At 47.9% G+C, this 25,367-nt stretch overlaps 1 protein-coding gene across 9 annotated transcripts in view; it reads left to right on the top strand.

Annotated features, from left to right (window-relative positions):
* Positions 1 to 25,367, top strand: part of UBE3C (ubiquitin protein ligase E3C) — a 115,729-nt gene that overhangs the window by 15,131 nt on the left and 75,231 nt on the right. For 7 of the 9 annotated variants that reach the window (XR_015161839.1, XM_086394684.1, XM_086394686.1 and 4 more), the window contains exons 2-6: positions 8,786 to 8,839; positions 11,613 to 11,687; positions 12,162 to 12,308; positions 17,154 to 17,269; positions 22,268 to 22,425. Coding sequence is in view for 8 of the 9 variants with exons in the window: in XM_086394684.1 (XP_086250810.1) it covers positions 8,786 to 8,839; positions 11,613 to 11,687; positions 12,162 to 12,308; positions 17,154 to 17,269; positions 22,268 to 22,425 (550 nt within the window). In the remaining variant the exon portion in view is untranslated. Of the gene's footprint in view, positions 1 to 8,145; positions 8,198 to 8,785; positions 8,840 to 11,612; positions 11,688 to 12,161; positions 12,309 to 17,153; positions 17,270 to 22,267; positions 22,426 to 25,367 lie in introns of all 9 variants that reach the window. The other 2 variants (XM_086394690.1, XM_086394691.1) reach the window with 1 other exon arrangement.

Genomic DNA, 25,367 nt, shown 5'->3' with positions numbered 1-25,367 from the left:
TGTAGATTATTTCCGGAGAAGGCAATGGCACCCCATTCCAGTACTCTTGCCTGGAAAATCCCATGGATGGAGGAGCCTGGTAGGCTCTGTATGAGCTGTGTATGAAGTGTTTGTGTTCATGCTTTATTTTGGGGCTTGTAGATTATTTCCGGAGAAGGCAATGGCACCCCATTCCAGTACTATTGCCTGGAAAATCCCATGGATGGAGGAGCCTGGTGGGCTGCAGTCCATGGGGTCGCAAAGAGTCGGACACGACTGAGCGGCTTCACTTTCACTTTTCACTTTCATGCATTGGAGAAGGAAATGGCAACCCACTCCAGTGTTCTTGCCTGGAGAATCCCAGGGATGGGGGAGCCTCGTGGCCTGCCGTCTATGGGGTCGCACAGGGTCGGACACGACTGAAGCGACTTAGCAGCAGCAGCAGCAGCAGTAGTTTATTTCTCTCCTGTTGTGAACATCTTTTTAGCCAGTGGTTTATAATTATTTTTAGGATAGATTTCAGAAAGAAGCTGGATTGCTCGGTCACCCTGTGCACATCGACTTTGGCGTGTCCCCTGGGCTGCGCAGCCCTGCTGCCTAAGCAGCTGTGTGCGCAGGTCACAGAGGGCTGCGGCAGGCAGCCTCGGCCTCCGAGGGCGCTTTCCAGGGGTTTCTGCTTTTCTGCTTGTTCGTGGCCGTAAGCCGGGCCGTATCTCGTGGTCTGTCTGCCTGCTTGCTGTGTGCTCTTGCTTCTTCCTGACTCCCGCTCTGTGAGGCAGAGACGCTAGCAGCCTGCGGAGGTAGGAATCAGGGCTCAGAGACTCGGGTCATTTAGCGTAAAGCACGAAGCTCAAGTATGTGAGCCCTGGTCTGGATGTTGTGTAGCCCGCACGTCTTGTGTTGTTTCTAAAGCTTTGCGTAAGCTCTCATTCCACCGTTGGGCAAGGTGAGGACCCTGTCTTGCAGGCACTGGAAGGGTGGCTTTAGCAGTCCTGTGTCTTTTTGAGTTGATTTTCTTACGGCAGTTGTAAGAAATGTTCCCTTTAACTTTAGAAGGAGTGTTGGCAACCCTGGTGGGTTAGCAGGCAGCACAGCTTGTAGCCCGTCTTTACTGTGAAAGGTGGAACTGTAAAAAGTATAATGGGGACTTGACAAAATGCTCATCTCTGTAACCAGCTGTCTGCAGCATAGTCCCTCATCTTTTCTGGGCTTCTGTTTCTGAAACTTCGTAATGAGAAAGTTATAATTCTTGCCAATGAGGTGTTTAGATTATCACTCACCTTCCTTAAGTCTGATGATGTTTCTGTCTCTAATCTCCAGTCAGTGGCCCTGAAAAAGTTTCTTTTTTTAAATTGGAAAAAGTTTTTAAAACAGATTATTCTAATGGGCATATATAATGAAGCCTTCCTCTCACTAAGATCCCAAACTTCCCCACTGTTACCAGCTTCCTCAAGCTTCCCAAAATTATTACCAGCTTCCTCAGGGTTTCCAAAACTAGAGTAAATATAGATAAACGCGTCCCCCTGACATTTTAAACCACCAGGAAAGCTGCTCTTCTCCTCAGCACGTGTCTCAGTGGCGACTCCACGCCAGCACCTTGACGTGTGGCTTCTCTTCATGGATGCGTGATATCCCACGGCCACTTTTCTGTTGCTTAGATGGACTTGTGCAGTTTGTTTCTAGGATTTTGCTAGTGCAACTGCCGTAACTACCACACAGTTCTGGTGTAAGAACAGCAGGTCTTTTGGAATTTACTGTAATGGAATATACACTGTTACATTTTATTGTGGTACTTTAAATGAGCATAAATTTTATTTTTAAGTCAGCATAAATGCCTTTTTTCTATGTAGATTTTGAATTGGGGCGGCTCATAGTGCATTGTTTTATAAATGTGATTTTCGTAATTTGTCACTCTATTTTGTTCCAGTTTTAGGATGTGAAAGTGTTAGTTGCTCAATTGTGCCCGACTCTCTGCGACCCCATGGACTGTAGCCCGCCAGGCTCCTCTGTCCATGGAATTCTCCAGGCAAGAGTACTGGAGTGGGTTACCATTTCCTTCTCCAGGGGCTCTCCCTGACCCAGGGATCGAACCCAATCTCCTGCGTTGCAGGCAGATTCTTTACCATCTGAGCCCCCAGGGAAGCCCCCAGTTTTAAGATACGTGCTGCCAGAGTGAGCACCTACGACTGTGTTTTTTGCCCCTTTGATTGTGTTTGCCTGTGTGTGAAGCTGGTCGCCATTGTATCTTTCATAAAAGTTTTTTCTTATAGGTCTATAAAAGAAGGAAAAATCCAGAGATCATAGGTTGTACATTATTGACAAAACTTCTGTTAATTTTAATTAACTCAAAGTATTTTACTTGAATATTCTTCAAATTATGTCAAAGTATTAGTATTGTTTGTGCATAACTTGAAACAGATGTAAGACTGAGTCTGTTTATATTAGTAAGTGGGGTAAATTTCTAGTAGAAAATAGCCCATATAGATAAAACAGAAAATCTCACGTTATTTTTTAAAATAAAGGTATTAATAAACATGCTGAAGTTCTTTTTAAGTGGTTAGCAGTCAGTTTGAGTGTTTGTCTTTATGTAAATTGTCATGTTATGTAAACTTAGTTTAATCTATAGTCAAATTTTTGACTATGCGTTTTTAAAAAATTCTGATGGTTAATGAAATCTACTTTAAACCCTATATGACTTTTTTTTTAAAGTTCATTTTGTTACCACTAAATTCATTTGCATGAAGAAGGCATTTTTTCCCCCTTGAAAAAAATCTTCATTAATGGTATTTGTGAAGTTTGGCCATATTTAATCTTCAGAGCAGATAAGATAATGTGCCTGAAGGTCAAAGGTCAAATAGAGAAGTCTGCTGAGGTTTGCTCTAGTTTACTTATCGATGCAAGGGTTAGTGTCCCCGCTGTGGAGGTGAGAGAGTGGCGCTGAGAGCAGCAGGTCTGCGTTAGGACAGGAGGGTTCGTCACTGTCTGTCTGAGTGCCTTTTGTAAATCTAGTGTGTAACTGCTGCTGGGAATCCCTGACTTGTCCAGGCCCGTAGATGCTGAAAGGGAAAAGATACTTTGCAGTGCAGTAAGTTGAAACCAGCAGCCTGTAAAAATCGAAGTCTGCCTGTGCTTTGTGGCTGGCACTTACTGCTCTCTTCCTCCCAGTCACACATGTCATGAACTTATTCTTGGCTTTGTTGAGCTGTATTTAAAAACTTATGTTGTGGAGTAGCTTCGTTAGTGTCTTAGTCTAAAAGAGTGAGAGGTTATTTGTTGTACTTGGATAATAGTTCAAACAGGAGAAGATAAAGATTCAAGTAAAAGCAGTGTCTGTGGCCTTTCCGCCTGCTGCTCACCGCCCGGTCTGACTCTTCTCAGTGGCCTTGCAGAGCCCTGCTCTGTGCGTGAGTCACAGAGGTGTGTCCTCTTCTTGTTTGCACGCGTTCTGGAGCGTGCTGAACCCCTGCGGCGCCCCCGCCGCGCCGAGCACTGTGTGGAGGCAGTTCAGTCAGTACAGATGGGTCTCCTGCACTTTAAAGCAGTTCTCTGTGATCCTCCCTGTGATGAGTGTCCTGAAGTTACTTCGCTGTCATGTAGTTTAATGGCCATGTAGGTTGTTTTCGACTTTTTTTGGTAATTGAAGCAGCATTGGGTGCGTATACTTACATGTGTGCCAGTAATGTTTGCAGGTTAAATTGCTAGGAGGGTTGATCAAAGTTCGTGTACACTGTGAATTTTTATAGTGATTTGCAAACCGCCCTCTGAGGAGAGCACACCAGTGCATGAAGGCAGCTGCTGCCCGTCCTCACCTCAGCCTGTTACCTGAGGGTAGATTTGCCAGTCAGGTTAAAACCTGCCATTGCTTTTGTATTGCTTTTTTTCCCTAAAAATGAGTAAAAATGAAGTTATGTTTAAAATATGTTTTTATTTCCTAATTATTCTATTTGATTGTTGATATTTTAAAATTATTTTTGAGAGCTTTTACAAATAGCTGGTTTTGCAGTGTTACAGATATTTCCACTGTCACCTTCTTAAACCTCGGATATAATGTTTTTCTGTGTATAAAGTTTTAATTTTTATGGGATCAAACTTATAATTCTTAAATAAGTTAATGACAAACAGTACCATAGATTTAGCGTGTGGAGTGGCGTTTCTTCCTTAGAGAAGGTCTTCCTTCACATCGAGCATTTAAGAACAATGCTCGTGTCATCCTCATGTATTTTTACAGTGCTCTGTATGTGTGCAAATCTCAGGTCCATCAGGAGTCTGTCTTGATGTGAAGACGTAGGGATATAATGTCATTTACTTGGGCTTCTCAGCTGTTGCATGCTGTTCACTGACTAATGCGCTGTGCTTCCTGGAAGGCCGAATCCCCGCTGTGCTTTCTGTCCCCCTGGAGGCCCTGTCCCTGTGCCTTGCCTGCCCCTGCGGGAGCCTGTCGGGGCAGCTCAGAGTTTGCCCCGGGGTGTGGAGTGCGATGTTCCCGGTGGAACATGAGAGAATGTTTAAAAACATGATCGTGTTTATTCAGCACCCAATAGAGAAGTTGAGCTAGGCTGTCTGTTCAGGTGTGGTAGGCAGGCCCGCCCCCAGAGCGTGTGCTGGGGGTGGACTGCTGCTCCAGCTGAGGCCCAGGTCGCTGGTGTGGGTCCTGGACCCTAATTCGCCTGTGCATGGTAGCAGGCTTGCTGGTTTACTCTCTTAGCAGTGTGGTGAAATTTCACTTTCACAAGCTGATGGTTATTTACTGTTCCAGGCCACGTGCAGGCACTCAGAATTGTGAGTTAGGGTCTGGCTTGTGCCTTTATTTTTCCCTGCCTGACCACTGGGCCTGGCATACTGTGAAAGTGAAAGTCGTGTGGTCGTGTCTGACTCTTTGCAACCCCATGGACTGTACAGTCCATGGAATTCTCCAGGCCAGAATACTGGAGTGGGTAGCTGTTCCCTTCTCTAGGGGATGTTCCCAACCCAGGGATTGAACCCAGGTCTCCTGCATTGCAGGTGGATTCTTTACCAGCTGAGACAAGGGAAGCCCAAGGATACTGGAGTGGGTAGCCTTTCCCGTCTCCAGGGGATCATCCCAACACAGGGATCGAAGCAGGGTCTCCTGCATTGCAGGCAGATTGTTTGCCAGCTGAGCCAGCAGGGAAGCCCCTTGGCGCACTGTGGCCATTCCTTGCTGCCTTCTCAAGCGATAGGACTCGTCTTGTTTTCTTACTTTCTGCTCCTCTCTGGAGAGGCCACCCCCCACCCCCCACCCCTCCGCTGGCCCTGTGTGGCTCCACCTGCTGAAGGGCGAGCGTCCTCGCCATCTGGCGGCCACACCTTTGAGGGTGCTGCCCGTGTGGCCTCGGGGTCCTGACTGCAGATACAGCTGTGGTCTGCGTGCTGTCTAGCACGCCTGTGCGCTGGAGCGAGTCTGTGAGTGTTGCGTGCCCGCGGTCTCCCCGTTGATGGGCGGCAGGGCAGGGGAGGCGCTGGTCTGCCCTCCTGGGAGAGGTGGCGTTTAAGCCGAGCCTCACCTGAGGCGAGAGGGCACTTGTCACGTGTGCGCGTCGGTGTCAAGGGGGAAGGCCAGGTGGGAGGAGGGCAGGGCGACAGAGGCTTGAGGGGCTCGCTCTGCGGGAGGCGGCCCCCAGAGATGGTCGGGGGACGTGGGGGAAGAGCAGCCGCTGTTTGACCACACCGCTTCTGCTGTGACACGGTCCATCTCGTTACCCTCCGGAGCACATCCTTCCAAGGCAGCTCCGGAATCCGCCTTTTCTCGTGCACGGTCTCTGAGCCGTCAGCGGCACCCACGTGTGTTGAGACGTGTGCCCCGGGGGAGCCAGTGTCTGCTGTCTTTATCGCTGTTGTCCAGAAGCAAGTCCGGTCACAGTGGGTCGCAGTGGACAGGCCACTTCTGCGTCCAGCAAACTGTGCGCTCCTGTATCACTTTAAAATAGCCACTGCCTCGCGTGACACGGGACTCGGCGAGTATCTGTTAAGTGAGCAGATTCCTCTTACGTGCCTCATTTGAATGTCTTTTGAACACGGACTGTGTCTGAGCTGGCACGAGGCAGCTCCGGTTCCCCTGCGAGCTCGGTACCCGCTGAGGTGTGCAGTCTGGCGGTGGCCTGCTTTCTGGACGTCGCCTCCCTGCTGTGTTTCGCTTCTCTCTCTCTGTGAGCTGACTGCGCTCAGGGCAGCCTTCCTCCCGGCCTCCCACTGCCTGTCTCCCCTTCTCTGGACCTTTCTCGAGCCCTCCTGCCCTCCCACCCCGTCCCTTCTGAACTCAGGCCCAGTTTTGGCGACTCTAGTTTTTTTCTGTGGCCTCCTCCTCCTCTGGCTCCTTTCTGATTGATCTTCCAAATTATGTATGTCTTACAAAGACAAAAGATTTTTAAATTTTTCTCAAAATGTAAAATAATATGATCATATTTAATGTTCTTTTTCAGAGTAAATAGTCCACAGCTGAATGGCTGAGGCTCCAGACCCTTCCTGAGTCCAGATCTTGGCTCTGCCTCTCTGAACCTCACTTTTGTCGTCCATAAACAGGGAAAATAACAGTTCTTGAAGCTCATTGGTTGTTCTGAGGGACACCTGGGCTGACCAGGTCCAGGGTGTGGAGCGCCCGTGGCTCTCTTCTGCACGTGGGGCCCGTGCGCGGGCAGAGGGCTCGGTGTTGGTGGCGGCTGGCGCATCCCGTGCGGCTGGTGTGTCCTGTGGGCTTGGCAGGCCGCTCTCTCCTCTGTAAAGCATTTAGGGAGCATGAGTGCTCTTTGAAAGGCCTCACGTTTTTTAAACTACAATTTTATGGTTGAGATCACACGTCAGGGTCTGTGTATGTGTGTCTAGGACTGTGGGTTTGCTGGCTGTGCTTATTTTACAGTGTTTGAAATGAGCTGTTTTAAGTAGGAATCTTTGTAGCTCTTGGAGAAGGAAATGCCAACCCACTCCAGCATTCTTGCCTGGAGAATTCCAGGGACAGAAGCCTGGCTACCCGCAGTCCATGAGATCCCAAAGGGCCAGGCGCGCCTGTGCGAGTCTCACTTCACTCCGTAGCTCTTGAGCACGGGCGTGAGGATGTGCCCTTCCCGCCTGTACAGTGCCCTGTGTCCAGCTGTTTTTACGTGCAGGTCTTCGGAGGGAAGGACACTCGCTCTCGGCATGCCTCTGCACCCTCTCGTATCCGTGCTTCAGACCTAAGGGAATTTCTAAGAAATGCTAGTGTTCAGTCAGCACCCAGGTACGCTTTTTGATGACTGGTACCTGTTGCGACTTTGAGGATACTGCAGCCTCCGTGCAGTGTTGCAGGTGCTTAGAAGTGCTTTTCAGCTGTTAAAGGTTACTCCTCTCTTTAGACGTCTTTGCTTTACCTAAAGAAATGTTTGTTCATTCATTTTGTAGGGATTTATTAAATCCCTGCACGTGCTGGACGTTGAAGCCAGTGGAGGTGAACTGGTGGTAAGAGACAGGCCTAGCCCTCAGACCCTCACCCCCGGGGCATTTAGGTTAATGATGCTGCAGCTTACATGTGAAGTCAATTTGGTGACTGTTTTGCTGACATGTACCTTTTTTAAAAGGTAAAACATGGCTTTAAGTATATTTTCTCGTAGTTGTAACAGCATTTTAAGAAATCTTGGCTCTTTAGTTGTACCCAAGTAATGAATATACATTAAATCTGGGCAAAGGGAGAAGAAGAGAAATTACAGGTGTATACTTACCACTCTTATTCACAAATAAAGAGAATAACTAGAAGTATGGTTGTATTTTTATCTAGACCCTTTCCATAATTCTGAGCATTGTAACTTTGTACTTTTTGCTTTAGGTTCTTTTATTCCCCCTCCTCTTTTTAGTTAATCCGTTAAAAATAAAATATTTTTCTGACCTTTGACGTGTGGTAGCTTTAAAGGTTTTTTTATTTGAATCCAAGAAATGAAATTTTCTCTAGTGGAAAATATCTGGAGGATTTCTTTCTTTGGCTGTAAATTTTGTCAGTGAGAAACTTTTGCTCTACACATTGTGTATTCCTTCACATATCAAAGTTGATTTTAATTTGGCTCATTGCTTGCTTACTGACACTATTCTGATGAGCTGTATGTGTTAACAAATTTAAGTTTATTAATTTTTCTAATGATTTGTATGTTAAGATCTTCGACCTTTAATTTTGGATTAAATTCACAGAAATCAAACGCCCTTGCAGTAAGGACGGAAACTGTTCTGGGGCGGGTTGACTGTAAGTGTTTTTCTTTGAAACATTTAACTTTCCCATTTGTTATTTCAGTTCCTTCTGCATATCAACTAATTTTGGTTAGAATGCAGTTTTACTTAACGATGAAAATAATTTTTTAAAACTCTGGTAACAATGAAAAGTTGAGTTTTTCATTGACATTTTTATTAGATAATTGTACAGTCACATGCAGAGCTGTTGGAAACACCACAGGAGGTCTTGTGTTGGCCTGGCCTTGTCTGTGGTGCTCTTGCAGAGCTGTGGTGTGAGCTCACAGGCAGGATGCTGACAGTGCGCTGATCTTACTCAGACCTCCCCAGTTTTACTTGAACTAACGTGTGTGTGTGTGTGTGTGTGTGTGTATGTGTGTGTGTGTGTGTAAAGAAATAAGATCCTATTCTTAGAAAACGACTAGCGTTATAACATTGACTGGGGGAGGGGCCATTTAACCCCTGTGCCTGGGATTTCTTATCCCAGACAGTTGGATTGGATGGTCTCTAGAATTCTTTTGGGTCACAGTATTCTGTAATTTTTGTATGAGAGCATTTTAGAATTTGAAATTACACCCTTTGTCTTTTCTCTCTTTGTGTTTAGGAAGAAAAGGCTTCTCTTTTACATCGTACTCAGGAAGAAAGAAGAAAGAGGGAGGTAAGCAGTGTGTGACAGTCCCTGTCGACAAGCCGTTTCCAGAGCATTTAGCTAAGCCCTGCTTTTACTGTTTGATATACATAGATAAGTGTATGTATACGTGACATAACGCGTATTTGTATGTCTGTTAAACTTCTGAAACCATTCTGGATTTGTTGATTTTATGGTGAGTCATCTAATGTAGATGGGCTAAAAGAATGTAGAAAAGATGGGCTTAAAGGAGGAGTTTCCAGAGTGGGGAGGACATAGACTTCCGGTTCATGTGGTTGCTTGTGGTGTGGCTTCCAGAAGCGGTAGAAAGTCTTGGAGTATGTTCGTGCTTTACCAAGTAGGAGAAGACTCCCTGTGAATGCAGGTTGTGTGCACTGTTTGTGTGTTTGTGAAGAAGCTGAGTACACGAAAGGGGCTAGGGACCCCTTTTGTTCCAGTCTATTTTACATTTTGTCATCGGAGACAGTTTCTTAAAGTGGCTTTGCCTTGTTGACTCATCAGCAGTGTGGTGTCTTACGGCCTGCTTTTCTGCGTAGTTTCTTGTTTTGTTTTTAATAAGTCATGCATTCCTTTAACACATACATATTGAGAGCTCGTGTCCCGGGTAGTATTCTGCCGGCTGGGTGTGTGGGTGAGATAAGACAAGACAGTGTTCCTGCTGGCATGGACCGCAGGGGTGAGGCAGGGTCCTGCAGGGCACCCGGAGGGCCTGCTGTCTGTGTCGAGGGATGGTGTCTTTGAGCTCGTCAGAGCTGAGTGAATTCCTGAAGGACGGAGCAGGAACGCTGTAGGCAGCTGGAACAACTGGGACAACTGCAGATGTCTCCAGAAATCACTGAATGCTTCCTTGGTGGTGAAATTGCCCTCCCTTGAGGGTCACTGCCCAAACAAGAAAAGTATACTGAAAAACAAGAAAATGACACCTAGTGGGTAGCCATTCCCTCCTCCCGAGAATCCCTGTGACCCAGGGTTCAAACCTGGGTCTCCTGCTCTGCAGGTGGGTTCTTTACCCACTGAGCCACCAGGGAAGCCGGTGCACTGGTTGCTGCGTCTGCTCTTCTCTGGAGCGCTCTCAGGCAGCCCTTGCTCCCTGTGGTGCTTCTGCTCCAGCTCCCCTCTCCTCCTCCTCCCCTTGGGCTCACATTACAGGTGTAATGTGACCTTCATGCTGTGTCCTCTTCTCTGTATGTTTATCCTTTGATTTGGCTAGTCTTTTCTCAACTTCTAATTTACAAATTACCTCTTTTAGTGATGTCTGATTATTAAATACATCCACTGAGTTCTGAATTCCAGTTTTTATTTCAGTTCTAGAATTGTCTTTGATTCTTTTATTTACCAGTTCTCTTGTCTTTTAATTTCTTGAACATAATTTTAGGTTTTTAAAGATAATGTTTAAACTCCAGTATTTGGAATTCCTGTGGGTTTGTTTGTGCTGTTTGTCCTCTTGATTTTAAATTCTTGTCTTTTGCCTGGTTATTTTGGTTGAATACTGGGCATTGTATGTTCTAACCAGAATGATGTGTTCAGGTTCTAGAATGTGACCTCTTCTTCTTTTCGGAGAGCGTTGCATTTGTTTCTGGCAGGCAGTAGGGAGTGGGACAGTAAACCCCCTTTAACTGAGGGGGGATAAGCTGGTTGCAGGCTGACCTTGAGGCCTTGTGAGGGCTGATCTATTTCCGGTACACCTGCCAGAGAACTAGAGTGTTACTGAGGCTTCCTCCCTAGTTAACAACTGAATGAACAAAAATGAATGTGTTGAAAATGCCTGGGATGATTTATGAGTTTATCATCAAGTACCCTTAGAATCATAGTTATGAATTGATGCCCAAACTTGGTTCAAGCTCAGGGGTTCCCTCATAACCATCTCAAGCTCAGAAAGTGCACTTTTGTGGCCTGACGGTGTGACTGTATGAGTGTGTGTGTGCTATTCACGCCTGTAGGCGCCATTCAGGGAGGCTGTGAAGTGGCGTTGCGTGCTAAGACAGAGCACCGGTTTTCCTGTCACACCTGCGTTTGCTTTCTGACGCATATCTTTCGGCATCCCTAGTCTCTATGGAGAGTTGAGTCTCTGTGTCTTTGAAACAGGAGTGGCGCTCGCTTGGCAGGTTGCTGTGTGATACCCGTGGACTGTCTCCGAGTGCGGGCACATGGGGGGCCCACGTGCAGGTTCAGGGGCTGCATATTATGGCTCCCTTGTGTGTAGCGTCCAGAGTAGAGTTCCATGGAGGTAGAAAGTTGATTAGTGGTTGCCAGGGCAGGGTGGCGGAGAAGGCAATGGCACCCCACTCCAGTACTCTTGCCTAGAAAATCCCGTGGACGGAGGAACCTGGTAGGCTGCGGTCCATGGGGTCGCTAGAGTCGGACCCGACTGAGCGACTTCACTTTCACTTTTCACTTTCATGCACTGGAGAAGGAAATGGCAACCCACTCCAGTGTTCTTGTCTGGAGAATCCCAGGGACGAGGAATCCTGGTGGGCTGCCGTCTCTGGGGTCGCACAGAGTCGGACACGACTGAAGCGATTTAGCAGCAGCAGGGCAGGGTGGAGGGGTGGGGTGGGACAGAGTGAGGGGTGACTGACGGCCAGCGGTTCAGGGGTTTTATGGGGCCGAGTGATGAAAATGTTCTGAAAGTAGACAGTGGGCATGACTGTACAACTTTGAATATATTAGAAATTGGTGAATGGTATGTTTCAAAGAGTGAATTTTGTGGTGTGTAGTCTTAACTAGTGTATGTCATTTGTACTGATTCTGACCAATTGTTCTTCCTCCCTATGTTATTCAGGAAGAAAGGCGAAGATTGAAAAATGCAATAATTATCCAGTCATTTATTCGAGGCTATAGAGACAGAAAACAGCAAGTAAGTTTGCTTTTAAACTGAGAAGGAATTAGGCATGAGAAAACTTATTTTGAATATAGCATTGGATTCTTAGAGGTGGAATTCATTTTATGTGCATTTTTGTGTGTACTTGTTTAATGAAAGTTAATGTGCAGAAAACAACAATTCTGTAAAGCAATTATCCTTCAATAAAAAAATTTAAAAAAAAAAAAGAAAGTTAATGTGGATAATAGTATTTTCCCCAACAAGTGATTTTACTAGTTTAGGTGAGTTTTTTGGTGGTTTCAAATTATGAAATACGAGCCTAGGCCAAACCACGGCTACAGATGACAGTAGATGGCGGTGGTGGTGACCCCTGTAGAGGGTGTGGAGCAGCTGCACCCCAGGCGACCAGCTGTGACCTCCACGTGGCATAGCCCTCGCGCTCATCTGTGCTCCTGGAGACCTCGGGCCGCACAAGCACTGACGCCGCCCTCTGTCTCGGTCTGTCTCCAGTGTTCTATCCAGAGGAGCGCGTTCGACCGCTGTGCCAGCCTGTCCCAGTCCGGTGGCGCTTTTCCCCTTGCCAGTGGTCCCAACCTTACCCTCCTGGTGCGGCAGCTCCTGTTTTTTTACAGACAGAGTGAAGACTCGAAACGCTTGGTGAGTGTCGACTGTGCTTTCTCTAACCCTTGTGTGCGTGTTCTCCAGCTTTTGGTTCACTGGCAGACGCCCCTCCAGCACGGCTGTCCTTGTGAACCTCCACGGTCAGTGGTGATGGGTTGTCTTTGTGATCATGTGTTTTTCCTCTTAAAGTTGATACAGATTTTCTGTAGGCTTTTTCATTTTTTTTAATTACGGAATTTTAGATACAAGAAACGGGGGTGCCGTGCCGTGCATGTGCTGTGCACCATGGTCCGGAGTGCACGGTCCGCACCGGGTCCAGCGCGGAGCCCGCCGCCCAGAACGTAACCGTGTAACTTAAAACATTTTACAGGTTGTGAGGCCACCAGTGATGAGGAGTGGTGCGTATTAATGGGGGACATCCACGACTGGCTCAGTCTTTTTAAAAAGTAGAACTTGTCACTGAGTCCAGTTTCCCAGTAAGTAGTAGAGATTCCTGTGTGATCATTAGGTTAAATACATACTTATTCTTGTTTGAAGGATGAGTCTACAGTGAAAGGTCAGCCTTCCGTGGTCCAGCCGTGCGACTGGCAGCAGCCCCCTTGTGTGAAACTCAAGTATAGGAGAGGAAGGGCGCTTCACTGCCGGGGTGGGCTCTGGTTCTAACACCCACACTGCTTCCTGTTCCGAACCGGGATGGGCCATGGGAGGAACATCCTGTGGGTCTCGAGAGCGGTGAAGGTGGCTGCCTTAGACGCACCTTTTCTCGGCTCTGAGGCCAACGAGGAGAGGAATGAGAAGTGCACAGCAGCAGGGCCTCGGCGCTCTGTCGGCGCAGACTGTCCCTCCTTCCCGCGCTCGCAGACTGAAGGTCAGCTGTGGAGCACAGCCGCTGGGTCTGTGGGGCGAGACAGTCAGGAGGGTCAAGTGTCTCTCAAGCGCGCCCTTGCCTTTGGAGAGCGGCCCCTGGCCGCCCCAAGGTCCGGTCAGCAGTCCTGCGTGGTTTCTAGGTGTGCAGTGGCCCGGCCCCACGGCCCTACATAGAGTTAGAATTCGCCAGCCCCTCAAACCTGGTTCATAGGACAAAAACGAACCAGATGCTTTATTCAGTTTGCAAACAAAGATGCAAGAACAATAAACCAGTCGCATAATACGTGGAGGGCAGGTCTCCTGCCCCATCTTCAGGTTCCCTGATTCCTATCTTAAGAGCAGGTGTGACACCGCTATTGGGAGTTTGTTTATCTAAGGTGCCGCGTACAAAACAGCATATGTGGCTCTACTTACTCCCTTGACTCATTTTTTATTATCGTGACTAAATATGCTCTCTGCTAAAACGGTGTTTTCTTTTGTGTAGCTTTCCTGATTACTCTGGAGTTAAGTATCGTGTCACTTCTGTCTCCTCATCTTTGGTCTCTGAGGGTCGGGTCCTCCTCCAGCTTCCGCTCAGTCAGGGGGCTGGCGCTCGCCCCCCGGGCGTCCTGTGCGCCCGGGAGCCTGCTGCGCTGCGGCCGTGGTGCAGTCGCCCTGGGAACGCTCGCTTCGCTTCTCTTCAGTTTCAGAGCCTCTCTCCTGATTGCACTCCTGTTCGCCTGCTTGGTGTACTCTCTCGTTTTATTAATACACACCTTCAGTTGACTTCCTGAGAAAGGATGCATAAGGAAAGTTTATATATCTGAATTTAGTAAAGAAAAAAACAACAAAAGAGTTAAGCAGAAAAAAAAAGTGAAGCAAAGCAGGTATTTAATGTCCTTAGAACTTTGCGAATGATGATGTTGGTGCATTTCTAGAGAAATTTAAAAACAATATCAAAGGCCAGTCCACTCCAGAGATACATCACACAGTGCAGGGAATAAAGCCAGTGTTTTATGATAACTAAAGTGAAGTGTAGTTTTAAACACTTGAATCGTTATGTTGTGCCCGTGAAACTTAAGTAACATCGACCATCACTTCTGTGTGCACGTGTGCTCAGCCATGTCTGACTCTTCCAGACCCTGTGGACCGCAGCCCTCCAGGCACCTCTGCCTGTGCGATGTTCCAGGCAAGGATACTGGAGGGAGTTGCCATTTCCTCCTCCAGGAACATCAATTGTACCTTAATTAAAACAAACAAATGCAGTCCAAGAAGTGTTAAAGAAAGCACTTTGAGGGTTTCTTTATGTTGTTGAACCATAATTACTTGACTAGTGTATTTACAACCTTATTCTTACAGTTCCCACAGGTGCCCGTGAGATGGTCACAGTGTTTACTAGACCTTCTACTGTTATCTGTTAATGGGTTAAGAGATGGGAATACCAGACCACCTGACCTCAGAAACCTGTATGCAGGTCAGGAAGCAACACTTAGAACCAGACATGGAACAACAGACTGGTTCCAAATTGGGAAAGGAGTTCGTCAAGGCTGTCTATTGTCACCCTGCTTATTTAACTTATATGCAGAGTACATCATGAAAAATGCTAGGCTGGATGAAGCACAAGGTGGAATCAGGATTGCCCGGGAGAAATATCAGTAACCTCAGATATTGATACCAGATGACACCACCCATATGACAGAAAGCAAAGAACTAAAGAGCCTCTTGATGAAAGTGAAAGAGAAGAGTGAAAAAGTTGGCTTAAAACTCAGCATTCAGAAAACTAAGATCATGGCATCTGGTCCCATCACTTCATGGCAAACACTTTGGGGAAACAGTAGAAACAGTGAGAGACTTTATTTTTGGGGGCTCTAAAATCAAAGCTATGTTTTTTTCCTGTGGTCATGTATGGATGTGAGAGTTGGACTGAAGAAAGCTGAGCACCACCGAAGAATTGATGCTTTTGAACTGTGGTGTTGGAGAAGACTCTTTAGAGTCCCTTGGACTGCAAGGAGATCCAACCAGTCCATCCTGAAGGAGATCAGCCCTGGGATTTCTTTGGAAGGAATGATGCTAAAGTTGAAACTTCAGTACTTTGGCCACCTCATGTGAAGAGTTGACTCATTGGAAAAGACTCTGATGCTGGGAGGGATTGGGGGCAGGAGGAGAAGGTGATGACAGAGGATGAGATGGCTGGATGGCATCACCGACTCAATGGACGTGAGTTTGAGTGAACTCCGGGAGTTGGTGATGGACAGGGAGGCCTGGTGTGCTGCAATTCATGGGGTCGCAAAGAGTCGGACACGACTGAGCAACTGAACTGAACTGAAAATCACTGCAGATGATGATTGCAGCCATAAAATTAAAAGACGCTTGTTCCTTGGGAGAAAAGCTATGACCAACCTAGACAGCATATTGAAACGCATATTGAGACTTTTCCAACAAAGGTCCGTCTAGTCAAGGCTATGGTTTTTCCAGTGGTCATGTACGGATGTAAGAGTTGGACCATAAAGAAAGCTGAGTGCATAAGAATTATGCTTTTGAACTGTGGTGTTGGAGAAGACTTGAGAGTCCCTTGGACTGCAAGAAGATCCAGCCAGTCCATCCTGAAAGAACTCAGTCCTGAATATTCATCAAAAGGACTGCTGCTGAAGCTGAAGCACCAGCCCTTTGGCACCCTGATGCGAAGAACTGACTGATTTGAAAAGACCCTGATGCTGGGAAAGATTAACGGTGGGAGGAGAAGGGGGTGACAGAGGATGAGATGGTTGGATGGCATCACTGACTTGATGAACGTGAGTTTGAGCAAGCCCCAGGAGTTGGTGACGGACAGGGAAGCCTGGCGTGCTGCAGTCCATGGGGTCGCAAAGAGTTGGACATGACTGAGTGACTGAACAAACTGGACTGCGTGGGTAGTATGAATTTTAGAATGCACTGCGTGTCAGATAGTGCAGGCAACACTTGTGTCACGTTGGTTCCTGAGGAAATACGGACAAGCGGCTCCAACAGCTTCTGTGTAGGCAGATGAACAATTGGGCGGGGTCTCGGAGTTCCTTCCCACCAACTTTGGACCCACTGGGGATTTACCAGGCAGAACACTTGTGCTCAGACTTTGATAACATCTAATATTAAGTAAGTTTTACTATCAAAGGGGAGACTGAATGTGACAGGCACACGTGAGAGGCTCTCTTAATTGTAGCTGTTTCTGTTGATAAATGAACAGGTAGCAACCAACATATCGTGGAGAAAGCGAGTCCAGGAGGTTCCTTGTTAGGTGTGGTGTCTCAGTCACTCATGGCAGCGGCGTCCACACTAGAGAGGCTCCTGGGTGGAGCTGGATGGAAGTCTGAGTCCACGCTTGCTGAGCTTGTGCCCCCATCACTGGTCGTGTCCAGGACAGTGGGGATTCAGGCCATCCCCCCATAGCTCTGACCTTTTCTCCCCTCAAGCATACTGCAGTATAATTGACAAATAAAGCTGTAATATTTCAATGCACACTGTAATGGTTGTGTAAACATTGTGATGGAATTCCTCCATCTAGCTGCGACGTACCTCTCACCTGACGTGTTGCATGCCTGGCCTTTTATCGGAGGTGGTGGGGCTGTAAGATCGCCTTTTCCACCAGCATTTCACGGGGTCGGGGAGGAGAGCATCCACAGAAACGGTGCTGGAAGGTAGAGAAGACGAGTGAGAGGGAACCGCTGCCCTTTGTGATTTAGGATTAAAACTGTGACTCTCAGTGTTTTTATTGTGGACTGCTAAATTTTGCAAATGAACTGTTTCTGTTTCACGTGTATGTGAGTTTTCAAGTACTGTTAGTGTTTAGTAATTTAACTTCATGCTAATGTGCTTTTGTAGGATGGAAAAGTCAGGATGTGTGTATCCTGCTCAGTAAAACCTTGACTTAGAAGATTAATTTGTTAACCACGTTTTGATTATTTTGGTTGTGTCTGCCAATTAAGGACATTTGGCATGTTACGTAATTAGAAAACAGTTAACTTTTTACAGACTAACCAGTTGTATGTTTTGCTCTTTCAGATATGGATGTATCAGAATCTGATTAAACACAGCACTCTGTTTGTCCAGCAGTTGGAAGGATCTGAAAGACTCACATGCTTGTTTCAAATAAAGAGGCTGATGAGCCTCTGTTGCAGGTAAACCCATGTTGCCCCAGCATGGGTGGCGTGGTGGTCTCGTCTAGAAAAACACCGTTTGTGTTTCAGTGTCTTAGTAGATTTCCTGTTGTTGTTGGATTTTTTTTTTTTTTTGAGACTGAAATGTTATGTGTATTAGTTTTTACTCCCGTGATCCTCTCTTTAGAAAGTAAAATGTAGTGAAGCATACCTTCCAGGGGATGTTTTCTTCCCGGTGTGGCCTGGAATCGCTCTGTGGGACGTCAGGCATCTGGTTGCTTGGCAAGTGGACAGGCCAGCTGAAAGGCCTGTCTCTGTGCCAATGGTCACTGATCCCAGGCCCCAGGGTCACTGCCTGCGGGTGAAGGGTCAGGCCTTTCATCAGGCTTTCCTGACCTGTGTCCTGGACTCAGTACAGAGCACATTGAGGTGATGTGAGCAGTAGCACTTGAATGAAAAAGCAAATTAACATCTTCACCATTTTTCTAAAATTTGATGATGTCTGCACCGTAGCCAACTTTCAAATGATTCTGAGCCTTTAATACACTTTCAGCTAATTTTCTGGAAGTTGCGTGTAGTCAGGTTTATTTAGGGTTCATGTCAGAATGAGGCCTGTTAGCTGACTTTTCCAGATCCTGAGCTGCACTAGAGGCAAAGTGGAAAACCCCCAAAGAGAGAATGTGGATGATCGAGAGTCCCAGGAAATCTTGTTTTTTCCCCAAACCCCTTTTATTTCTTGAAAAACGTCCTTTGAAAAACACACTGTGTGCGTTGGTTCTCTGGAGCAGGGGTCCGTGGACCTTCTCTGTAGACGCCTGCACCACACAGTGGGGCCTGGGCGCCGTGGCCTCTGTCACACACACGGCTTTTCCTCACAAGCCCTCAAGGTGTCAGGCATGCCTGCCCCCAGAGCAGCACAGTCTGGGGCTCTCTTGACCTGGGCTTATAGTTTGTGGCACTTAATGTGCTTTTGAAGGTATTCATCCAGCAAGTAATTTTAATAGATGATAGATCCAAATGCAGTTTCTGCTTGTTTTCCCCAACTTTCTGTCTTGGAAAATTTCTGACACGAGAAAAGTGGCAACACCACCGTATATCGTGCTCCTGGATTCAAGTTCCATTTGCTCATTTGCTCTCTGTCCGTCCGCACACACGCAGCGCGCTGTTTTTCTGGCGCGTGTGGAAGGGGCTGCAGACAGCATGGCGCTCACTGCTCCCCGTACTTGTCCTGGGAAGGCGCATTCTGGTGACGACAGTGCTGTTTTCTCCTGTGAGAGAACAAACGGTAATTCTCTGCTGTCGTGATCTACTCCCTATTCACATTTCCTCAGTTATCTCAAAAGCTTTATCTTCTCTGTTTTGATGGCCCTAGCATCCCTTTGGTTCCTTCATCTCCTCTGTTTCCTTTCAACGGGGTGTCAGGTCTCCCCTTGTCCCGTTGGGGCTGATGCAGCCTCTGGTGGGCGTGGCCCCGTGTGTGGTGGGCGTGGCCCCGTGTGGTGGGCGTGGCCCCGTGTGGTGGGCATGGTCCTGTGTTGTGCGCTGTTTGCCACCAGGATCCTGGCCTGCAGCCACTTGACCCTGCAGGTCTCCAGACACTGCCCAGTGGCGCCCCATGAGAGTTGCTGGCATGGGGCACACTCGATTCAGTTTAAATGTGTATAAACAGACTGCCTCAGAGCAGGGCGTGTGAGAGACCTAGCGTGTCTGTGCTCAGCGAGGCCAAGTGCGGCTGAAGACTCCTCTCCGCGTTGCCCAGGCTCTCCTCTCTTAGGGCGCCGCTTTCCACCTGGGGGTTTTCGCATTTGATGATCTGTGCTTGATGCTGTTGTTGTGTCCACCCACGGCTCATTCAGTGCTGACTTTTCTAATGGTCTTGTTTCTTCAGTGCTGGCTTGTTGGCTTGTTTGTGAAAAGGACCCTGCGTCCTTCCCTTCAGGCTCATTCCGCCTCGTGTTGGCTTTCAGCGCTTGATGGAGGGAGCTCTTCTCAGAAGCCCCCCACCCCGCCTTTCAAGCCTCCGTGTCTCCTGGGACCACGGTACTTTGGGCTCACTTAATACCTCCCCTGCAAGCCCGAGCCTGGGACTGTTTTCTCTGGGGAAGCTGGTTCTCTTAGATGAGGAATGAAATTTTAAGAAAGTAAAGTGAAAGCAGTGATCTGTTAGGGGCGTCGGTTGTTTCATGTTGCCTGCCACGTGCAGGGCGCTGAATTTTGGGAGTGCAGGCAAGTTACCAGAGAAGGGGTGTGTGCCGCCTCCTCTTTCAGTCCCCGTGGGAATTCAGGTGCATTGTCTAGAGCAAGCGAAGTGTAGACCGAGAACCAGAGGCTGGTGTCTGCTGCGAGAGAGGTGGAGCCTGGGGTGGAGCAGGAGAGTCCAGGCACAGCGTGGGGAGTGCAGTCGGAATTGATCGTTGAGTTGGTAATGCTCACTGTTAAGTAAAGCCAGGACTCGCGTGTGAGCATGTGTCAGTGACTTCACTTAACTGGTTACTCAAAGAGGGAACCAGTAAGATGTTCCAGCTGATTCAGACGAACCTGCCTCAGGGAATTTGTATTCCCTGTCTGACAGAGCCCTTTGCATTGCCAGGAATAGGAATAATTTGTGTGGCTCTGTGTGGGAAACATTTGCATTGCTGTTAGTTTTCTCCAGGCTCATGTCTGCAGAGTTGGGGGTGAGCCTGTGGAAGGCGGGGGTGGAGGGAACCCAGTGACTGAGCTGAGCCGGCCACCAGTCCCCCTCTCCTCTCCTCCCCCCTGTTTCACAGTCTGGTGATTTTTCCCTGCAGTAAGCCCATGGGTCCCTGTGATGAGAGCTGTGATAGAGGATGGGCATGGGGGTCTTGCTGGCTTGGCTGTAAGAGGAATTGAGAAGGGAGAAGAGCTCTGCACAGGCAGAGACGCGGGCCTGGATGGGAGAGGTGGTGGTGTCTGGAGAGTGACATGGGGAAGCTGACACAGCCTGCTTAGTGAGGATCCTGGGGCAGGAAGACGGGCCTGGGGAGCCCGGCCTGAAATGGGCAGAGGCTGTGCAGCTGGAGGGCCTGGGGTCGGGCCTGGGTGCGCCCAGGATGGGTTATTCATTTTCTCAAGAAACAGCCCACGGCAAAGGAGACAGGTGAATGACCAATGAGCACCTGAAAAGGTGTTCACAGAAATCGCGTCTCAGACCACAGTAAAGCACGCTGGTCTGGCTGCTAGAATGGCTACACCTTCAAAGTGTCAGGACCATGTGAGGTGGGGACGAGCAGCAGGGCTCTCAGCCCCGCCTCTCACGTTGATGGTTCCTTGTGATGTCTGGCTGCCATGTGACCTGTAGTTCCTCGCCCAGGAGCTTACCCAGAAGTGAGGCAGGTCCACAAGGCTGCTTTGAATGTTCAGACAGCTTTATTTATAACAAGAAAAGACTGGAAATGACCCAGGTCCCCGTCAGCACGTGAACAGGTGACCGGAACGTGGTGTTTCCATGCTGTGGAGCAGTGCTAGCAGTAGAGGGACCACGCTGTTCGCGGGTGCAGGCTGGGTCTCGGAGAGCCGCTCAGGGAAGACTGTAGACGTTGATGTGCACGTTCTGTGTGAGTCCCACTGCGTAAAACCGTGGAAAGTGCAGACAAGTCTAGTGACAGCACAGCTGAGGGGAGAGTGGAGGGAGAACTTACTAGAGGGCCGAGCGGCGGAGCAGAGACGTGTTCGGTGTCTGTTGGTGTGATGTCAGAACTCACAGCTGTTGTTGTTCAGTTCCTCAGTCGTGTCCCAGTCTTTGCAACCCCAAGGACTGCAGCATGCCAGGCTTCCCTGTCCTTCACTGTCTCCCAGAGCTTGCTCACACTCATGTCCATCGAGTCGGTGATGCCATCCAGCCATCTCATCCTCTCTTGTCTCCCTCTCTTCAATCTTTCCCAGCATCAGAGTCATTTCTAATGAATCAGCTCTTCCCATCAGGTGGCCAAAGTATTGGAGCTTCAGCTTTAGCATCAGTCCTTCCAAGGAATATTCAAGGTTGATTTAATTTAGGATGGACTGGTTTAATCTCCTGGCATTCCAAGGGACTCTCAGGAGTCTTCTCCAGCACCACAGTTCGAAAGCATCAATTCTTTGGTGCTCAGCCTTCTTTATGGTCTAGTTCTCACATCTGTACGTGACTACTGGAAAAACCATAGTTCTGATTCTATGGAACTTTGTCGGCAAAGTAACGTCTCTACTTTTTAATACTCTAGGTTTGTTACAACTTTCCTTCCAAGGAGCAAGTATCTTAATTTTGTGGCCATAGTCGCTATCTGCGGTGATTTTTGAGCCTAAGAAAATAAAATTTGCCTCTGTTTCCACTTTTCTCCTATTTGCCTCAAAGTGATGGGACTGGATGCCATGATCTTAGTTTTTTTTAATGAACTCTCTGTATTGCCTGCTTTAGATGAGTACAAATTGTCACACATAAATTATGTCTCCATAAAGTTGATTTTTTAAAAATGCTCTCTCTGAAAATAAAACTTAGTTTTGTAACAGCTGAGCCTTCCTTTCTGAAGCCTATAATTCTCATGGTGAGATGAGAGTCTTTACTTAAAGTGCTGGGTGACTTAGGCCCAGAAGTAGATTAAGCTGTCTTCTTGGGGGATGTTTTGGGCGTGGGGAATCTTGAAGGAGGCGTGTTTGAAGGAGCTGGTGGGCACTTTTAAGGAGCCCCCCTAGCTGAGTTGGGTTAGATGGAGCACGGGTGGGTTAGGGGCGCTCCGCGGTGAGACCCTCCCCACACTGGTTTTCCTTGCCTGCTTCTCCCTCCCTCCTTGACTGTGCATGTTCCTCTCTCAACCCGGAGCCAGCATCCTGTGTGGCTCGTAATGAGGACTCAAAGTGCGAGTGACACGGTGCTTGGCTGTTTCCTGAGGCCCGTCTGTTTTCGGGGAAGTTGTAGGACTAGAGCAGAGGGGCCCAGGCACTTCCCATGCCTGAGTGAGGAGTGTGAGGACCTCTTGGTGGCACTTGCCGTCTACTGCCTCTGGGACACCTTTTCCACTTTTACAGGTTGCTGCAGAGCTGTAATGATGACAGTCTGAATGTTGCGCTTCCCATGAGGATGCTGGAGGTGTTCTCCTCTGAGGACACTTACTTGCCTGTTTTACAAGATGCTAGCTACGTGGTGTCCGTCATTGAACAAATTTTGCACTACATGATTCAGAATGGTGAGTTGGTGGTGTCAGAACTGAGGGTGGCGCTGTTGTGAGCAGTTGGCAGTGGCCAGGGCACTTTTCAGGGCAGGGACCGCGAGTCTGCGGCTGGGATGGGACCTTTGTGGGTCACAGACTCTAGCATCTCTCCTCTTCTCTACCCCCCTCAGAATTGGGAAATGCATCTAATCTCTAACCTTCCCTGTCGCTTGAAAGTGAAGGAAACTAGTCATCCGAGGTGCAGATACCGGGGCCTGCTGTGCTGGGCCGGGCTGCCATGGCTAAACTTGGCAGCCTGGGTGCTGGGCGCAGGCCGCCTCCAGCACAGCGACATGCTGACCCACCTGGAGAGAGCCTGTCCCGGGAATCAAGTGGTTCAGTAGAGAAGAAGAAGATGCTCAGTTTGTCTGACATTTCTCATTAAGTGGGTGACACCCGCCTTCAAGCGGCCGCGCTGTTGGGTGTAAGAAGCTCCGTCTGAAAATCCTCTGAGGACGCCTTAGTGACGCTGGCAGGGAGATGAGGACGTGCACATGGCGCTTAAGACTTCCCTGACAGCTGAGTACCGTGAAATAAACCTTTTCAAGAGTTTACTCCAGGGAGTCTCTGGTGGCCTTGTGATTAGGACTCGGCGCTTTCAGTGCCAGGGGCCCTGCTTCAGCCCCTCGCTGGGGAACTGAGATCCCATGGGCCACACCATGTGGTCAGCAACAGCAGCAAAACTCTGACTTGTTATCACAGGTTGGGTATCGGAGCTGCAGGGCTCCTGGACTCCAGGAGCATTAACGTTAAAATGGATGTGTTACTGGTCGTAAAAGGAGCTATCAAAAGAAATTCCAGGAAGGAACAGTTACTGATAAAAACATAATTTTGCTTTTGTTTTCTTGATGGACTACTCTAGGTTAAATCTAGCTAATTTAATCCTTAAGATTAAAATTGTATAAACTAAATTCTTATACATCCAGCCTTACTGATTGGCTAGTTAAAAAAAAAAAGAAACCCTACTTATTTTGTTGAAAAATTCGGGAAATTACTGAGTTAATTAAAAGTAAATTGAAAATTACAGAATTTGATCTTTAAAGAAGAAATTTTAAAGTCCACTGTATTGCTCTATTATTGTATATATTGATATTAAGGCTAAGCATTTCATAAAAAGTTTTTACTTCTGCTTTCTAAAAGTGTGAAGGAGATAACTAAAGAATATGCATTATTTTTGAATGTGTCTTGCACTAGGCAACACTTTGAAATCTTACACAGAAAGTGCTGCTGCCAGCATCTTCTGTGGCATAGCTGTGTTTCGTCTTTTTTGATAAGTCACTTCTTGACATCACTAGTCTCCCACGTTTTAGCGTCTTTCTCTTCATAAGTTTGTGTTACCGTGTACCAGGTTGCCTTAGCCTGAAGCTCTTCAGAGCTGCGACCAAGCTGTTCCTTATACGCTGTTCCTGCTGCCAGTCTGTTCAGTATACACAGATGTGACGTTGATAGAATAATGTGACACTTCAAAATTCTTCTTGATATGTTCAAAAATTTCTTGATGTATTTGTTTTTTCAGATTTTTAAAAAAAAATTTTAAGTAGTTTTTTTTTACTATTGTGGGCTTTCTTTGCTGAGCGGCTTTCTCTGGCCGCAGCAAGGGGGGGCTGCTCTCCAGTTACTTGGGTCCTTGGGCCTCTCATTGCAGGGGCTTCTTTGGTTACGGCTCCCGGGTTCTAGAGCACAGGCTTGATAGTTGTGGCTCACGGGCTCGGTTGCTCCCTGGCATGTGGGGTCTGTGGGCCAGGGATCAAACCTGCGTCTCCTGCATTGGCAGGTGGGTCCTTAACCACTGGACCACCAGAGAGGGCCCTGTATTTTCAGTTTTATAGCAGAAGAGCTTTCCCTGTCTTGTCGAGTGTTGCTGGTTAAGCAGTGTCTGTGAGGTTAGGGTTGGGGTGGTCACGGAGCAGGTCTAGGGGTCCCCTGCAGGGAAGCCCTGTTCAGCGGCTGAACCTTGGGTGCAGAGTGGGGAGCCCCCAACAAGTGGGGAGTGTGTCCGTGTGTGCTTAGAATGGCGAGGTGCTCAAGACTACAGCTGGAGATGTGCGTCCTGCCACCTCTAACATCCCAGGCCTCAGGCCTCAGATGTGCGGGCCCGCAGGGCTGGTGGCCTGGGATGTTAGAGGTGGCAGAGGAGCCCTCCCACAGCTTAGGCGGGCCATGCCCGTGTGTCTGCTTCATGCAGGTCGCCTGTAAAACACCTGAGCCCCTCGGTGTCCACACTGTGGTCTCCAGAGGGAGCCGTTCCTTTAAAGGGAACTTGAGTTCCGGGAGGAATGGCTGGGAGATGAGCAGGTGGGACCTGGACATCTTGTCCCGTCAGAAGGCAGACAAGCGAGCCCGCTGGCCAGAGTCCGGGCGTGAGGTGACAGCCAGGAGCACAGAGCTGTGGACGGAGTCTGCTCAGGGCCTGTGGTCCTGGGTCAGCTTGATGGTCTCTACAGCCACACAGTGGCGTGGTTACTTGGAGGATGCCTAGGAGACAGCTTTTGAAAATCTCACTGTGAGCTTTTTACTTGGCTCCTGATTCAGGCAAACTAGTTAAAAAAAAAAGTTTAAAGACAGTTGGAGACCTGATCACTCATAGGTATTTGTGGTATTAAGAAGTTGTTATTAATTTATTTTAAGAAAATAGAGTTCTTTGATGATGTGCTGAAATAATTGTATCTTGGCTGGTCCCAGATGAGAGGCGGTGTAGGTTATTGGATGTAGTTGATCATTGTTGGTGCTGAGCAGTGGGTTTCTCAACTTTACACATCACTTCAAGCTACTTGGGAACCAAAAGATTTACTTGATAAAAACTTGCAGGAAAAACTAACTTTAATTTGGACCTATGGAGATTTATAAAGAGCAGTTAAAAATTGCCAAGTTTTATTTCTCCTTGTTGTAAAAAAAAAAAAAAAGAGAGGGGTATTGGT

The sequence above is a fragment of the Bos grunniens genome, chromosome 4 (assembly GCF_055505025.1).
Source record: "Bos grunniens cultivar Pamir isolate PY7600 chromosome 4, Bosgru_T2T1.0, whole genome shotgun sequence".
NCBI classification, from domain to species: Eukaryota; Metazoa; Chordata; class Mammalia; order Artiodactyla; family Bovidae; genus Bos; species Bos grunniens.
Note: the sequence above shows the minus strand (reverse complement) of the source record. Positions and strands in the feature narration are given on the sequence as shown.